The following is an 18,029-nucleotide window of genomic DNA, read 5'->3' as shown; positions in this document are numbered from 1 at the left end:
AACACTAATAATGAATTTGGAACATACCTCTATAGAACTCTAATCAAATCCAGAGCTCCTACACTACGAATTTCTTTTTCATGACTTGTTAATGATGTTATGCTTCTTCTTTTGGAAAAAAAACCCTAAGAGAAATTTGGGGGGCTTTGTCGACGAGAACCGAGGGTGATGAGGCGGTGGTGGTTGACGGTGTGCGACGATGGCGGAAGTGTGGTGGTTGTCGACGATGAGGTGAAGAACGACAGTGAGATCAGTGGTGAAGAAGGGGAGGAGTATTAGGTTAGAGGGTTTATGTGTCACTTAGCCATTCAGCCACATGACTGTTAATGATGTTATGCTTCTTCTTTCGGAAAAAAAACCCTAAGAGAAATTTGGGGGGCTTTGTCGACGAGAACCGAGGGTGATAAGGCGGTGGTGGTTGACGGTGTGCGACGATGGCGGAAGTGTGGTGGTTGTCGACGATGAGGTGAAGAACGACAGTGAGATCAGTGGTGAAGAAGGGGAGGAGTATTAGGTTAGAGGGTTTATGTGTCACTTAGCCATTCAGCCACATGACTGTTAATGATGTTATGCTTCTTCTTTTGGAAAAAAAACCCTAAGAGAAATTTGGGGGGCTTTGTCGACGAGAACCAAGGGTGATGAGGCGGTGGTGGTTGACGGTGTGCGACGATGGCGGAAGTGTGGTGGTTGTCGACGATGAGGTGAAGAACGACAGTGAGATCAGTGGTGAAGAAGGGGAGGAGTATTAGGTTAGAGGGTTTATGTGTCACTTAGCCATTCAGCCACAGCCACATTTTGAATCTCCATCATTAAGAGCATTCCCAACTCATCCTCTAAAATTATGTGAGAGGAGTTTGTAAACTATAGGGTAGGGTTTTGAGTGACTGTGAGCGTAAATATTAAGGTGGAGAGAGAAAAATGTAATGATTTTCTGTAAATTTAGGAAAACTTTGTTTGCCCCTATTTAATTTTTTTTATTTGTTGAATTAGTTGTGAGTAGATGAAAGAGAAAACTGTAATGATAAAGGTATAAAAAGGTATTATTTAATTAAATGGGAGAAAGAAATGTAGTGTTTTTTAGTGTAGAAATAGAGATGGGGATAGGGGACGGCCTGGAATGCTCTAAGAGTTTAATTGAACCATTAAAATGTGATGTTTCACTCAACCAAACACTATGAAGTTTTAGCGATTCAGATCTCACCTCTGAATGGTATCATTAATCATTCAGATCTAAACAAACACCCCTTATGTTGTCTTAACGGGGATCACATTAGCTTCCGAGTTTAGAATGGGCGTTTCTCAGGAAAGTCATACCGGTAACTGTCACTTGCAATCATTATGTCATTATAAAAGCATAACTCTCTAGCTTAACACATAAGGATGAGCACCCGACGAGCTCATAATTAATAACTTGTTTGAACACATATCCAATCTGAGAAAGAATCAAACAAATATATTGTGTGTTTTTCAAAAAATAAGGAATACAACCGCCACATCTTATAACATCATGTCAGTATGAATTCATTCCCGCCACATCATCACAAAGACACAAAGCCCATCGACAGCGACACCAGTGGACGGCGTTCAACCGATCACGTCAACCAAATTCTTAATAATTTTCACTCTCGTAATTCTGCACGTTTATTATCTCATAATTTCACCACTCTATATATATATATATATATATATATATATATATATATATATATATATATATATATATATATCTTCATCTCTATATAAACCAACTTCATTTTCACAATTTAAATTCTTCCATTTTGACCAACTCCTTAATCTGGGTTTAAGAAACCCACCTCCAATTCAAGTTTTTTGACTGTTTCTAATCCAATTCAGACGGTTTCAGGTTCGTTTTTGACTGTTCTTATATTAATCTTGAACTGGGTTTTATGTAATTCATTTAATTATGCAGTTAAAATCAGTCATTTGGATTCAATTCCATGGTTTTAGTTTTGTTTTGACTTTTCTTATATTAATCTTGAATTGGGGTTTATGTCATTTAATCAATATCTGTAATTTGGATCCAATTCCAGGGTTTTGACTTTTGACTGCATAAAGTCAAACTCATCAGAAGATGACAATTGAAACCAAAAAACCGAGATCAAGAACCAACAATCAAACAGTTGACGAGAAATCTCCGCTGTTGCCGACCAACCAAACCGAAGAAGCGGGTTTTGAGGAATTCAATGGAGCTTCATTTACCGGTGCAGTGTTTAATCTCTCAACCACTATTGTGGGTGCTGGAATTATGGCTTTGCCTGCAACCATGAAAATTTTGGGGCTGATACCGGGAATCGCTTTGATTATTTTCATGGCGTTCTTGACCGACGCGTCGATTGATCTGTTGATTCGGTTTAGTCGAGCTGGGAGGTCGGTTTCTTATGGAGGTGCAATGGGTGATGCTTTTGGAAATGTTGGTAGAATATTGTTGCAAGTTTGTGTGATGGTTAATAACATTGGTGTGCTTGTTGTCTACATGATTATCATCGGTATGTTTTGGTTTCAGTTTGTTGTAAAGTATTAAATAACTATATTTAACACGTTAACACAAAATATAAACTTATAGAAACTTATCTTGCACTCGCAGTCTAAATATATTTAAACGTAAAAAAGCAATATTAAGTAGGGGAGTGTCTTGCGGAAAACAGTTTTTTTCGAGAACAGAAAAGGAGAATAATAAATCATAAACTTTTTCGGTTTGAAAAAGTTTTAAAGCACAAGAAAATAAGAAAATGGTTGAAATGCAATGTTTATTCATCTATTGTAACATTCTATAAAAAATATAAAAACAAAATTCGTTTAATTATAGAATATACGCACGCGGAAATCATGTGTAGGCATATTTTATACACAAACCTACACAGTTGTAAGTAAGCTTTTAGAAATGCAAAATATCATATGAACAAATTTAATGGCTTTTTCTATAAATGATCGTCTTTAATAGACAAACGTATGTAACAGGTAGAAGTTTTAAAGAATATGAATCATTGCTAAAAAGTATTAAATGATTTAGTATTAAATCATTGCTAAAATGATTTAACTTTGATTTAAATTGTGTTTTTTTAGGTGATGTGCTATCCGGAACAACCTCAGATGGTGTTCATCATGCTGGTGTGATACAAGGTTGGTTTGGCGAACACTGGTGGAATGGTCGGTTCTTTGTTCTTCTTGTTACTACCCTCGCGATATTTGCTCCATTGGCAAGCCTAAAGCGCATTGGTTAGTGTTTTTCCTTGATTTCAAGGTTTCGGGATCAATGTTCATGTTTTGTTTTTGAAAATCGATACGTTTTTTTATGCAGATTCATTGAGATATACATCTGCGTTGTCGGTAGCACTTGCGGTGGTGTTCCTTGTGATCACTGCTGGAATTACCATCTTTAAACTGATAGCTGGAAGTGTTATGATGCCTAAACTGTTTCCTGATATTGTGGATTTCACATCGGTGTTCAATCTCTTTACGGTTGTTCCGGTTCTTGTCACGGCTTACATTTGCCATTATAACGGTATTTATGCGTATAGGTGTTAGTTGTGTCGGGTTGGTGGGTTGAATCATTGAATCTGAACAGAACACGATCTGGTTTAACCTGTTTCGTTTTAACTAAACCACTCAAACTGGTAGACGTGTTGGCAGGCTGTAAACTTGTAATTGAGTTATTAGCATGGCAAATGGGTATCGGGTTGGTGGGTCGACCGACTAACTAAATGGCTTGATGGGTCAGCTTGTTTAGTTTAACCGTTTAGATAGGTCAACCCAAATACACCGTTAAAGTTGGGTCTGTGCACAAAACTGAGATAACCGAACCATAATCTGAACTAGCATAATCGAACCCAATAGAAAATTAACGCTTTGGTTTTATGTTTTTTAAAAAACCAACTTTTCTGTTCAGCTTTGCTATCAACAAGAACCAAAATAACCAAACCAATAAAAAGATTCAGTTTGGTTTTATGGTTGGTTTGCTATCAATGAAAACCAAAACGATTTGAACCAAATAAATAAACACACCCATTTTAAGCCATTTATAAGAGATTAACCGAAATTCAACCCGTTGTGAAAACCGAAAATTGTTAGTTTTGACTGTTTTCATGTTTCAAATTTTGCAGTTCACTCAATTGATAACGAACTCGAAGACAACACTAAAATAAAATCAGTTGTTAGAACATCGCTTATTCTCTGTTCCTCTGTTTATGTAATGACAAGCCTTTTCGGGTTTTTATTATTCGGGGACGGGACACTTGACGATGTACTTGCAAACTTTGACACAAATCTTGGAATCCCGTATAGCTCGTTACTAAACGATGTTGTTCGTGTTAGTTACGCAGCCCATTTGATGCTCGTTTTTCCTGTTGTGTTCTTCCCATTAAGACTGAATTTGGACGGCCTACTTTTCCCGCATAAAGGCCCGTTAGCCTCAGATAATTTAAGATTTGCATCGATCACGATTGCTCTTATTGGGCTCATATTTCTGGGTGCAAATTTCATTCCAAGCATTTGGGACGCTTTCCAGTTTACTGGAGCAACCGCTGCTGTTTGTATTGGGTTTATCTTTCCAGCTGCCATCACTCTCGGGTAAGTTGTTATTGTGTACATAGTTTAGTTGTGTGCCCAAGTGCCTGGGTGAAAACGGACCAAGCCGCTTCCGAACTACTTTGATCATTTCACAAGCTGAGCTTACATGAGCTACACCCTAACATAAGCCCTTTTATTTAATAAACGAGTCTGAACCCGTGCTACACTTATCTGAGTGCTTGAGTTGACTTGTGAGCTCTAAAGAGCCTATTATTTATATAACTCTAATTTAATATATTTAATAAATATTTCTATAATAATTAATATATGATAAAAATAGCGTATTAAGTTATATATAAAATTATAAATGTGTATAAATTAATTATTAAACAATAAACAAGTCAAACTCCAGCTTAAAAAACTACTTTTGCACTAAACTTGAGCCTTAGAAAGAGTTTGGGACTAAAAATAAGCCTTATTTAATAAACGAGGCTGGAGCATGAGCTTCACTTATATAATAAGCATATCATTATCTTATTTATATAACATATCCAATATATTTAAAAAAGAACTATGTTATAACTAAAATATATATAAAAATAGAAATAAATGCATATAAATTTAGTTATTAAATAATGAGTCAAGCTCGAACTTGATAACTGTTAACGAGTCAGGCTTGAGCTTTAGAATTAGAGTTCAAAAATTAGCTGTCTGACTTGGCTCGTTTACAACCTGCTCGAGGGAGAATCTTGATAAATTTTTGTTTCAAATATCAGGAATCAATATGGAATAGCAAGTAAGAGGGACAAATGCTTGTGTGTTTCCATGATCGTTCTAGCGGTTTTCTCGAACGTTGTGGCTGTTTACAGTGATGCATTGGCTTTGTTCAAGAAGAATGGGCCAAGCACCGATTGAATTGTACAGAGTGTGATTGTGTTTTCGATTGTTATCATCTTGTTTGATCTGTATAGGTATTGGTTCTTAAATATTATATAATAACTTAAACCAAAAGGGGCATATTACATACACTAATGTACCCAGCTAACATAAACTTAAAAGATTCAAGTGTTACCAATAGTAGTCACAAAAGGCACCAATCTTTTATGATCTCTTCTTTTCCCAAGTGCGCAATTATCCAATACGCGCTCAAGGATCAACCGCGTGCTCTGCAAAGCCAACTCCCTAGGCGAGACACCCGACTCAGAAGGGTTAACCAGTGCAGCCATGGACCCCGGTCCAAACCCTAAACCCATAGCCTGCTGTAGCGGTCCACTTCGAGCCTTAAAAGATGATTGAGGAAACAGAACCTTATCCTCAGTTGCACCGAGCCCGTTCTCGTAAACCAGATCATGGTTGTGGGTCCCGGTTTTGGAATTGCAACTTTGTAGAAGCGCTTCGAGTACGCTTAACGCTTCCCAACATAGCGTGCTTTCAACCAATTGGGAAACTATTGCGTACATATGCGGGCTTTGAGCCGCATCCATCGGCGTGTGTTGAAGCAATGCTTTCATTAATAACAGGATTACCCGTTGATACTCAACTGGACCACGTTCTAGAAGCTTAAGCAGATGCCCGAATGCTAAAGCTGAGTGCTTTGGTAGCCACTGGCTGCATAATAATGGCGACACACAAGCGAGTAGATTGTCGATCGTTTTAATCTCTCCTTCTGAATACGCCATGAAAACCGTCGCTAATTCGTTTAATGATTTCGCGCGACACCAAATCGCTAAGTTTGTTGAAACATTACAGGCGGGCCCGACAACCGCGTCTTGGTTTATCTGTATACATAGCCATGGGAGCAATCCGATGATGTGCATCAAGAGTCTTGTTTCCGGGTCCCCAAATATCGAGTCACACGAATGGACGGTTATCCGGGACAGAACCTCGATTGACACACCATGGCTCACGGTCGACATTAATCCTTTGAGCACAAGTGGCTGCACGCCTTCAAAAGCTGGAACTTTCCTGCCAACGGCTTCAGACTCCGTTTTCAAAAAGTTGGTGTCGGAAACGCTATTATCGAGCTCGTCTCGTGGCATGCTTGAGAGAAGCACATTTTCGGTGGTTCGGTCGCGAAACGATAATCGATCAATGACGCGTGCAAACAGCTCAAGAACCTGGCAATAAACGTGAACAAAATCGGTGTGCATCATGGAGACACACCCCCAGAAAAGCTGTGGGTAGAGAATCACCTTCTCAGGCTCCATATTCTCCACCATTACTTGCAATGTTAAAAGAATTTCGATAACGAACCCGAGAACCGACGGGACGGGATTTGTTAAACATCTATGAAGGCATCGAAGAAGCGAGACACACGCATCGTTAGTCACACGGGGTCTTAACGCACGGTATATTTGGTGGGACCGACACGATAAATGTCTCGATGTGCACTCCATGGCCCACTTTAACGCCTCGGCTCCCCACGTCTCTCTAAGATCACCTTGAAAGAATATAGCATCCACCATGCTTTGAACGAGTGCTGACAATAACGCTGCACTCGGGAGCTCAATTTTGACCAGTGTCGGATCCTCATTTTCCCACATCATCGTCCCGCGTTTCGACTGGACATACTTTATTAAACTCACGACTTGTTGCTTATTCTCACCGTCACTATTTTCAACATCATAGAGCTCCAAATGTCGGCCCGCAAGAGAATATAATAAATTAACGAGCAAATGTTGGCAATGTTCTAGAACAATGTCTTCTGAGCTATCCATCGAGACAAACGTGACATGAAAAAGTAAAGGTAAATGTTCTCGGAAATCTTCGTCATTCTCGTAAGCAATTTCCGCGAGTAATATTAACGCGATATCGGCATGGGTTAACGAGTGCAGTTGATGCCCTTGTAAAGCCGAGTGAAGCTCCTTAGCATTTACACCATGGGTCCCACCATGCATACCGTCAATTTCAGAATTTGGAGTGTCGATTAAGTAGTCCCCGCTGTCACGTGACATGTGTCGGCTTCGTATACTCCCATTCACGCTTCGAACACCCATTAACGGTCCCGACATGTTGACTAAAGCTGGAATGAGTTGACCGGACCGCCCAGCGGTCACGGGGACCACGTTTTTGGGAGCCATTGGAGTCAATGGACCCGAAGCACTCCGCGCGGTTACACTCATGGTTCGCCAGCTTACGCTTCCACTTGTATTATTTCTTAATGGACCGTCAAGTGACCCGCGAACCAGTAATGGTGACATATGTGGCTGGTTATCAACTGCTGCAACCTGGGCCACCGATGAACTCTGAGAGAATTCCAAAACATGGTTCGCGTTCGGTTCACCTTTGTCGGTTGGTCTAATTGGGTCCACACTATCTTCGAGCATACGTTGAGCCAATTGGTAAACCAAGTGATCAATGGTCCCTTGAGGACATATCCGAGCTAGATATAAACTCACTCGTTTAGCAACCGAGAAATACGTAGCGAACGCGCCAGTTATTTCAGCAGACGCGTTTGAATCACAATCTTCAATCCCTTTAGTGATTAAAAAATCCAAAACAGGACTTATGTTCTTGGACTTACTCGCGATCGTACTCCAAAGCTTCTCAATTTCATCGGGAAACTGATCACCGTGCCGCCACGTCACATAATAAAGACTTTTTAATAACCGCTCGCTCCACCCGGAATCTTTAAGTTTCCAGAAATTAAGATTCTCGATCCATGGAGCCATGCATGTTAGAACCTGATGTTGAGCGATTATATCTACCGCGTCAAGTTGCCTCTGCATTATTTCCTCACAAAGAAGCTGACTCAGCTCGGGATGATCTTTTGCAAGTTTACATGATAATTTGTACTGAAACTGTTGGTAAGAATCTGGAAGGTTCCCGACAACGGCAGCCCGGTAGTTCCCTGACCCCTCAATTTTATCTTCGGCCCATTCGCGAACCGATAACGTTTCGAGCATCTGTAACGCATCATCTCGAATCTGTCTAGACGGGTCCACCACTTTGTAAAGTATCAAACTTAGAAGTCTTTGAATTTCACATTTGGGTATCTCTTCACGCATGTACACTTCAGCTAACACACTGAAGTAACCGTCTGCTATGGCTGCATCAGAATAGTAGCACTGAAACACAGGAGAAGAAAATGTTAAAAGGGTATTTTGGTCAATACATCCAAACATAACGAAACCTAACAGAAGTTTAGTAGGGGTGTGAGGTGTGCACTAAACCGAAAAAACCGATACAAAACTGAAAAAACCAAACCAAAATAACCGAACCGAAACAAAAACTGACGGTTTGGTACTTTGGTTTTATGTTTCCGTAAAAACTGAACTTTTGGTTCAGTTATGGTTTTGCATGTAATAAAAACTGAAAAACCTGAATTAAATTTATAGATTTTCATTTTTTATTTAAAATTATAAGTAACTTATAAGAATTTAATGATAGTGCAACTCAATTATTTTAGCCCAAATGCATATATATATAAAAATTAATTATTAATTAACAAAAAGATTTAGGCAGAAATTCATTAATTAGGGGAAGGTTAATGTACAAATAAAATTAACGTGCTAAACATGAGAATCAAGTAGAGTAAAATTATATACAAGTAGAGTAATTATGTAATTACTCTATGATAATTACTCTATAATGTAATTACATAATTACTCTACTTGTATATATAATTACTCTACTTGATTCTCACGTTTAGCACGTTAATTTCATTTGTACTTGATCCAAACCCTATATATATATATATATATGTATATATATATATATATATATATATATATATTTGGGCACAATTTTAAGCCCAGATGGCAAAACTGAACCGAACCCACACCGAAAAAACCAAAAAACGATTAACCCAAAACATATGATTTTCAAAAACTGAAATTTCGGTTTTTGGCTTGGTTTGAGCCCAAAACCGACCAATGCACACTCCTAGCCCTAAACCCCTTATTTGTTAAAAAATCATAACCACGAAGCTCAAACTTCCGACTTTCAAACCTTAGTATCCAAACGTGTGACTTTGACCAAACCACAGGGACCATTTGTGTATTTAATGAATATAGTAAACAATATCGGACCTGATCGATGCAGGCGGGAAACAAGTCCAAATTAGTAAGAAGAAGATTCTTCAAAGCCATTTTAGCAAGCGAGACACGAACATGGCCACCGCGGTTCCGATCACGTCCCGTGGCTCGAACACCTTCGGTGTATTTATTATAAGACGGGGTTCTCGGGTCAACGGGTGAGTAACCGAACGGAGCCCGTGGTGTGGGTTCAATGAAGAGGCTATTAATCCAAGCTATAACTCGACCACTCATTTTTCTTGCATTATCATCAAAACACGGCCCATATAACAATGAAGCCATGGCATTCATGGAAGCCCATTGAATGGCTTCAACTTGTTCGGTTACTTCTTTATCGAATGAGATTTTATCATTGGAGTCTTTTGACCGAGTGTGCTGACTAGATTTGTAACGTTCGACTTCGCGTCGGTAATCACTTGCACTGTCTTGACTCCATGTGGTACCGGATTCGTCACACCAAGAGTGGAGAAGGTCAAATAATCGTTTTCGGGTTTTCTGGTCAAATTTGTCGGATTTTGAGTCAACAAACTCGGGAGCTAGTGAGCGTAGTATGCATGCGAGTGAATAACGGAGCGGTTGTATTTCTTGAAAGTTTTCAGGAGGTGAACTTGAGATTAATCGTGTGGTTTCATCTATATACTTCATGTAGTGAAGACGGAAAACCGGCTTGCGGTTTAGCATCCCAGGCCAAATGTTTTCAGCAACGGTTCGATATATATTTGCAATGCGGATTCGGAGGTCTTCACGGCGAGGCTTTTGACTCTGCATCAACACAATTTAGGATGGTTATATAATTGGAACCATATACTTATGAATAAAACCAAAATGTCCTAAAAAACAACGAACCAAAATAAGCGAACCTAAACAAAAACCGACTTTTGGTTTTATGTTTTCGTAAAAACCAAACTTTGGTAAAAATGAACCTAACCCAATTTATGGATATTTTTTATTTTGAATTCTTAGTAATTTATAAGTTAATGAATAGTGTAACCAAAATATTTTACCTAAAATGTATAATAATAATTAATTGTTAAATAATAAAAAAATTAGGAACAAATTCATAATCTTAAAACCATTTTTTTTTGTCCAAAAATTTCAGGCACAAATAAAGAAAAACGAACCGAACTCAAACTGAAAACCATTTTAGATCGGTTTTAGCCCAAAACTGGCCCATGCACACCCCTAGTTTGATATGAGTTGTGATTTATCACAAGCGGGTCCAATAAATACCATCTATGAAGGGAAATGGGTGAAACAGGACACAAATACCCCAAATTATATTTCTAATGCATAAAGCTTCCTAAAATATTATACTAAGATTCAGATTATATTACTGGTTTGACTTGTTTTAACCAAACCCATACTTTAAATGAACCATTTCAACCTAACTCATTTTGACCCGTTAGCCAACCCATTTAATGTTAATAATAATATAAAAATAATATCCCATACCTTCCATTTTGGTTTTCCGTCCGTTTCCAAAGAAATCTCTTCCATGAAAGATGCAAGCTCACTGAACATTATTTCACACACTTCCAGATGCGAGTGCCCGAGAGCCATTGTTGCCGCATGCTGAAATGTAACAAGAATTAAATAAAAAAGGATAAAAAGTGCATCCACTGTTTGTATAAACTATAAAGTTGTCTAGGACTCACAACATGTGCTTCAGAACCAGACTTTAATGAAGGAAATATAAGACGAAACAGATCCCGTGTTGTTGCTGCACCGGATCCTTCCCTGCCAGGTGGACAAGAACACGCAAACATTGCATACATCAGCCACTGGTCTAGTTTACTGTCTGCTTCCTGAAACTGATGAGCTTTTCCACCCAATTCAACAGGCGTAATATACAAAAGTCGGTTAATAACCTCCATCCTAACAATATAAATACCCAATTTTCAAATTTCAGTTTTCAATTTAAAAAAGGCAAAACATATACAAAACTTTACTTACTTGGCTTCTTGAACAGACTGAGGGCACAACACTGCACTATATTTAACAAGCTCACTAAGACACCGAGCCCATCGGTTCTTATCCGGGTTTTCAAAAAGTATTGACTGTATCGTTGCCTCGGGAGGTGCCATCTCAGCTTCCAGTTTAATATCAATCGGACGCCCGGAGTCCCAGTAGCAGCTTTGAACAATATCATCCCCGTTCTCTTCTAAAACATCAATTATAAATATCGGTTCGGCTTCATCTTTTGTTAAATCTGATCTTTCATATAGAGATAGGTTGCGTATATCATTTCGTAGGGCTCGTACGCAACCGAGTAACTCCAATGCCGTATGTCGGATTTGACTATCAGCAGAGCTAAGGAAGATAAGACCAACCGCATCAATCTCTGAAGCACGATACTCTATAGGTTCACCTTGATGAAACGAAGGGTTTTTAAACCCTAATTTTTTCGGCACAGTTTTTGCGTCAGGAACATCTGTTTCGATTTCGGTATCGGAGAGACATGCTCTCCAAAACCGCATGAGTTCCAAAAGGCGTCCGAGTGATGTTTGGATGAGAAGTGGAAACTCATCTGGTAACTGGAGAATGAAATTTGCCATACCGCGCATAACTGCGAATCGACGGTGTGGAAGGTGTTTGACAATCCGGTTAAGTACTTGGACCGCTTCCTCACGGACACCGGGGTCAATGCTTATTCCGTGTTGCGGTATAATCTCGGTTAATTTATCGGTTCTACCGACTTCTTCGATCAAATACGGTATGCACTTTAGAACCGAGCGGAATAGGTATCCTTGTGGTTTATCCTTGGTAACAGCATCTGGATAAATGTCACTTGTTACAGATCGGGTCAACCCATTTTATCTTTATTTACGAGTATGAGTAATACCAAGTAACTTAGTAACCGTTTAAACAATCTTACTCAGATTCATATGAAACATCTTTGTGTATTTTAATTGTTTTCGTGTATTTATGCCATTCCCAATTAACAAACTTAGGTTTATATGTTTAGCTCAAGATTAGATTGAGCGAATGGGAATAACTGGTGAATGGCCCGATAGAACTAATAAAATAAAATTGTTGGAAGAGAAGAGTAGATAAAAAGGTTCAAAAAGGAAATTAGGTTCGCTTATAAAAGATGTTACATTAAATAATAGAAATCAAAATATTAAACTTTAAATTTTAACGTTTCATCTCTGAAATAAAAATTAACTTTTAAAAAAACTCAGGACTGTAGGCTAAAGACAAATATTATGTGAATATGCGATAGCAGCGATAATAATAATTTAATATCCATATTTAACATAAATAAAGGAAATGTGACCATACAAAATCGTGGTTATGTAAGAGTTACCTATAGTTGTCTTTGAAGAAGTAAGAAGTGCTTGACTATAAGCCCGATTGCATGATCTCAAAATAGACTCAATTGCAGCTTTGACTTTTGGAACATAATGACCCAAGTCATGAGCTGGTAAACAAAAAAAAAAGTTAAAACAAGATCTTTAAAAGGATTTAAATTTTAAATTTTAAACTTCATAAACGAATGATTAATCACCATGTAGAATTTCCAAGCCGACGTGTTGGCTTGTGGGAGACATTGCAATGGCAAGTAAAGCACGAAGCCCAATAATCTTTGATTCACTCGGGCTGTCTTGTTTCAACAATTCTAGTATCACATGATTCATAGTAAAATCTAGGTTATGTTCAGCCATAGTGACACAAAACTCAACAACCTTATCGTGTTGCACGTCTTGTGTAAGCATTCCTTTCCTTAAAATTGTCAAAAGCTGAGCTGTCACGCTATCGAGGTAATCCCATACACAGTTTGGTCGTTGGGAATTCCCGTGAACACTTAAATAAAATCTTAAAACACGGTGAAGACAGTCCAGAGCCATGAAACGGTTGTTCTTATCCTGTCAAAATAAACCTAAATTTGTCATCTGGCAACGATATCTATCGATGTCTTTTCCAAAAGTTATTATATGATATTAACAGTCGAAATCAAATTATCATTTGTAATAAAGCGAGTTGTAGAAGACAAGTGTTTTAATTGATTACTAAGGTGTTATGAGTGTTTGCAAAATTCTGGTATTTTAAGGAACTAACAGATAAAATTTAGGCCTGTAAACGAACCGAACAAAAAAGACGCGTGATCGTGTTCTTTTAACTTTAACCGATTCGAACACGAACAAATAAACGAAAGAGTTTTCTTGCTCGTGTTCGTCATTAAGAAATTGAATGTGTTCATGTTCGTTCACTAAAAGTATTAACGAAAGGTTCACAAAAGTAAACAAACGAACACAACTGAACATAGATTGGCAAACAAAAGCTGAGGAAAATCCAATTAGAAGTAAATGTGAACATGTTGGGCCTAAAAAGTTAATTAAATTAGACTAGATTGTAATGGGCATAGAAAATTTATAAGAATATATTAAGGAAGTTAAACGGACTAACTAAAACAAATGTAAACTAACAAAACAAATATTTATGCAAATGAATTGACAAACGAATTTAAACGTATGTAAACAAATGTTCACGAACATAAATGAACGAACTAGACATGTGCTCATGTTCTTTTGTTTATTAAATAAATGAACATTAACGAACTTCCTGCCAAACGGTTCACTGAAAGTTTGGCTCATTTACAGGCCTTGATAAATAGCTAAAAAGAGAAATTTTGTGAAATGAGTTGCATCTGGTTAAAAGAAAGGGTAAATGGGTAAATTAAGTTCTTCCCTAGATAATGATCTGTTTAAAAGAAAGGTTAATAGGTATGATTAGTTTACCCTAAGATGCTTATACAGTTGTTCCATATGAGTACCAAAGTTATTAAGAAAAACCACAGGGTCACCAAGACAAAGAAGCAAAGTCACCAACGGATAAGCAACCTAACATAAACGAACAAAAAACCAGTAATTGTTATAAACTTGTAATAAAAACTAATATAAGAAAATCATGTAACTAAACTTACAGCTATATGCTTGCTCTGTTTATCGGTCCAATTCATAAGTTGGACTCGTATCCGTGCAACGGCTTCATACCAAAGAGTAATCGCAGGGTCCACGCCCGGTGGAGGCCACTTGCCTTTACCACCATCTGCAAGTGGTGCTAATATGTTTGACAGCATATTACAAAGAGCATGATAAAGTTCACTCTTTCGTTTATGAGGTGCACGATTAAGTGGATTGGCTTTCGCTACAAAGGAAGCCGACGCGTTTAACGCACCCTCGGTCTTCACCTGGCAAAACGTTTATATCAGATTAGTATATTGCATTACTGTTCTCTCGAAAAATAAATAAAATTAAATCTACCCCAAGTTTTAGATAACGCATTCCGTTAATGATACTGAGGGTTTCACTTCGAGCGGCACTGGTATCGATTCGGCGAGTGTTGAGTTCCATGAAAAATCGCTCGGTTACAGAGCTAAACCTGTTGAAGGATAGCAAACGAAAATGAGTACATATGGATATGAAATATTTAACGGTTTATAAGCTGGGAACTGTGTCTAATTGAGAACTTTGTATGATTAACCTGATTCTTGATAGAGCACCAAGGAGTTGTGCAACTAAGTCGAGAAGGAGACCACGCAAATCAACCAATGAAGGATATTCAACCTGGCTAACAACCCTGCAACGAACAACTTTTCAGTTTTCTAGTGGGTGGATTATCTGGAATAAAAATATTGAAAGAAAATGAAAGTTATATAGCCAATTTGGTGTTACCTGTCAGCATTTATCAGCCAATCAAACACAAAGTTTTCAAGTCCGATCCAAAGTTTTTCTGTAGAGACAGACGGTAAGCTTTAGGATATCATGACTTAATTTACATAAAAAATGATATTAATTATGCAGATGCTGAACCTGTGAGTCCTTCTTGTGGGCAACACTCCACAAAGCGAATACATGCTGAGCAAAATATACACTCCACTGCAAGCTGCTCCATTCAGGGGGGATAATAGTTAAAGATCAGATTGTTTATTCAAATCTCAGAACGATCACTGTTTTCTTAATGCTGTTCTCAAATCTAATAAAAAACATTTAGCCTATGTATTGTTTTTAAGTTAATAACATGGTATAACATAAAGGTTAAATGATGCATTCTTAAACAAGGTAAATAGCCATAGTGGCCTTCAGGGTCAAGGCATACAAACCTTTCTTTGAAATGTAGATGCATCATTTGCACCTTTTGGGGACTCGCTGAAAAAAAAAACAAGATATCACATGGTCAGACTACATACAAAAAGAGTCATGTGATACATGTCTCTGAACCAGTCAGTGAAAATGTCAAAAAAAAATACCCATGAATCATATACACATGTTTGCACAATAACAATACAGTTTACAGACTCACGTTTCTCTCCAACGAAGAAGTGCTTCAAGAAGAGGTACAGGTGTGTGCCGTGCCACCATAGCTAAGGAATCCAATACTTGCTCATAGGCAGGGTCTGACGGCCTAAGGTATTGTCCATCCTGTAGTTTCCCACATTTGATAAAAGAATAATTCATCAGAAAACATTCATATGAAGTTATGAACCAACATTTGATTATAAAGATTAAAGAATAGCATACAGAAAACAAAATATAAAAACATTCTTTTTATGGGCTATAAAACGAATACCGTAGAAGCATCTGGAAGCCATAAACTTAACAAAAAAATCAATCTGAAACTAAGTACAAACAAACTTTCATATGCTCCTTAGTCCTTTTGTCCAATTGTAAAGGTCAATTATAAATCAAGGTCTCAGCATTTACTACAATAACTTCCTTACCATTTAATACTAGCATTATCCTAACCAATTTCAAGGTGTTGACTGTAGATGTTAGCTAAAACCAGACATTTACTTAATGTGAAGCAAGAGTCCCAATAGCTACATCGATTGCATATGAAACTCAGTCCATTGTTCATAGTTACTTTTAAGTGTGACAGTATATAGCATGTTAGATCAGTTAAAAGTTACTTAAAAGTGAATAATCAATAACTTTGTTTACGGCTTTGCCCCTAGACGTAACATGAAATGCCAAAGAGATATCCCCTTGAAAAAACCTATAATAACAAATGCCTCAAAAGAATAAATTTACTCCAGAGGCATTGGAGGACATAGACGATAGGGAACTAAAATAGGATTGTTCTACAGTCGAAAAGTGGATACATAAATAGGAACATAGACGAATTTAGCAACTCCTATGATGATAATCTTCATAGACGAAATCGTCATCATACAAATAATAACATTAATATATCCTATAGGCCAATGATTTATATTCTCTACCATAGTACAACGAATGAAACACCTTTTTCATTATTGTTACGATATCTAAAATACACCGGACAACAAGATCCAAGAGCCGGATTATTGCACATTAAGCAGATACGTTAAAACTGAACCGAACTGAACGCCGATTGAGTCAAACTTGTAACCAGTTGAATAATCACTTCTGCCTATGCATATGCTCGATCCATCTAAACCTAAAGTACTCAAATAAGTACAAGCAGATACTAAAACCACCCTATATGACTATAATAGCCTTGTAATTAAAAACCTAATTATTATGAGTTAATAATTGAAAGTAAAAGACAATGTGTGTTGTTACCTGTGCTTGTGCAGTTTCAATTCGACGTCTGGCAAGCGGAAGAAAGCGTTGCAGCAGTGCATCCACAATCAGCTTAGCAGCAACACCTGCCTTCATAACTAGATTCCACTTTGAGCTTCAATTGGCCAATTTTCAGTTGATAATCGAATTTGAAGCATGAATTGTGCGAATCAAGTTCGGAATGGAGAAAAGCCCTAATTGAGTTGAGTTGAGTTGAGAAAGCCCTATAAGCGAGAGGTTATAGTTTTGTTGGCTACAATTGATGGAATCGTGTCTGTTGTTTCATCCATATGATCTTGAAAGAAAGGTTAAATCAGTTTTTTTATAATTCAACTACAACAGTTGATGATTAGTCTGACTCTATATAGATTCAGTTTGGTAGCCTTTTTCACCATTCATGACGACTGCAGACCTCAACCGTGTCAACTCACTCACTTTACCAAATTATTATTACTATTATTGTTATTATTATAACTTTTACTGTTATTTTTTTTTTTTTGCCTTCCAACTATCTCCCATCTATCTGTACACAACTTTTTATAATAATAGTTTTTTAAGAGTCAATATTTTTAAGAATGTTTGGACGCATTCTAATACCAAGCCTTTTTAGACGGGATATCAATTGTTAATACTGTTTGGATTTTGGATGTTCTAGACAAAAATGGCTTACCTAGAAATGTCTTCAACGAAAAAATCTCACACGTTGAGAAAGCCCCCCCCCCCTTAAATCATATTTTAAACTTAAGACCTTAATAATTAAAACAGCAAATAAATTATAAAGACTGCACAAAAACTGAGACAAAAACAAGAAACTATCAAATATGTGAAAACGACTATCTAAACTCGCATCCTATTAACAACCAACTAACCTCGGGATGACGAAGTATATGACACTGGGTTATAAAGATACCGACTATCGAGA

The 18,029-nt window shown here is 37.5% G+C and overlaps 2 protein-coding genes across 2 annotated transcripts; one reads left to right on the top strand and one right to left on the bottom strand.

Moving 5' to 3' along the window:
* Window positions 1-1,706: 1,706 nt before the first annotated feature.
* LOC143557015 (amino acid transporter AVT6A-like) lies at window positions 1,707-5,538 on the top strand. The gene is made up of 6 exons (XM_077046189.1): window positions 1,707-1,864; window positions 2,052-2,507; window positions 3,085-3,237; window positions 3,320-3,523; window positions 4,122-4,587; window positions 5,304-5,538. Exons 2-6 carry the CDS (start codon window positions 2,093-2,095, stop codon window positions 5,440-5,442), a joined length of 1,377 nt encoding a protein of 458 aa, XP_076902304.1. The 5' UTR covers window positions 1,707-1,864; window positions 2,052-2,092; the 3' UTR covers window positions 5,443-5,538.
* LOC143557014 (uncharacterized) lies at window positions 5,457-17,346 on the bottom strand. The gene is made up of 16 exons (XM_077046188.1): window positions 17,108-17,346; window positions 15,867-15,985; window positions 15,667-15,712; window positions 15,377-15,449; window positions 15,239-15,296; window positions 15,048-15,143; window positions 14,828-14,945; window positions 14,488-14,754; window positions 14,303-14,404; window positions 13,072-13,429; window positions 12,871-12,984; window positions 11,517-12,336; window positions 11,219-11,438; window positions 11,016-11,135; window positions 9,558-10,325; window positions 5,457-8,594 (listed from the first exon to the last, which is right to left on the bottom strand). Exons 1-16 carry the CDS (start codon window positions 17,201-17,203, stop codon window positions 5,589-5,591), a joined length of 6,381 nt encoding a protein of 2,126 aa, XP_076902303.1. The 5' UTR covers window positions 17,204-17,346; the 3' UTR covers window positions 5,457-5,588.
* Window positions 17,347-18,029: the final 683 nt, after the last annotated feature.

The sequence above is a fragment of the Bidens hawaiensis genome, unplaced genomic scaffold, assembly GCF_021521415.1.
Source record: "Bidens hawaiensis isolate Kalapana, Puna unplaced genomic scaffold, B.hawaiensis_p1.1 tig00018769_1, whole genome shotgun sequence".
Taxonomy (NCBI): domain Eukaryota; kingdom Viridiplantae; phylum Streptophyta; class Magnoliopsida; order Asterales; family Asteraceae; genus Bidens; species Bidens hawaiensis.
Note: the sequence above shows the minus strand (reverse complement) of the source record. Positions and strands in the feature narration are given on the sequence as shown.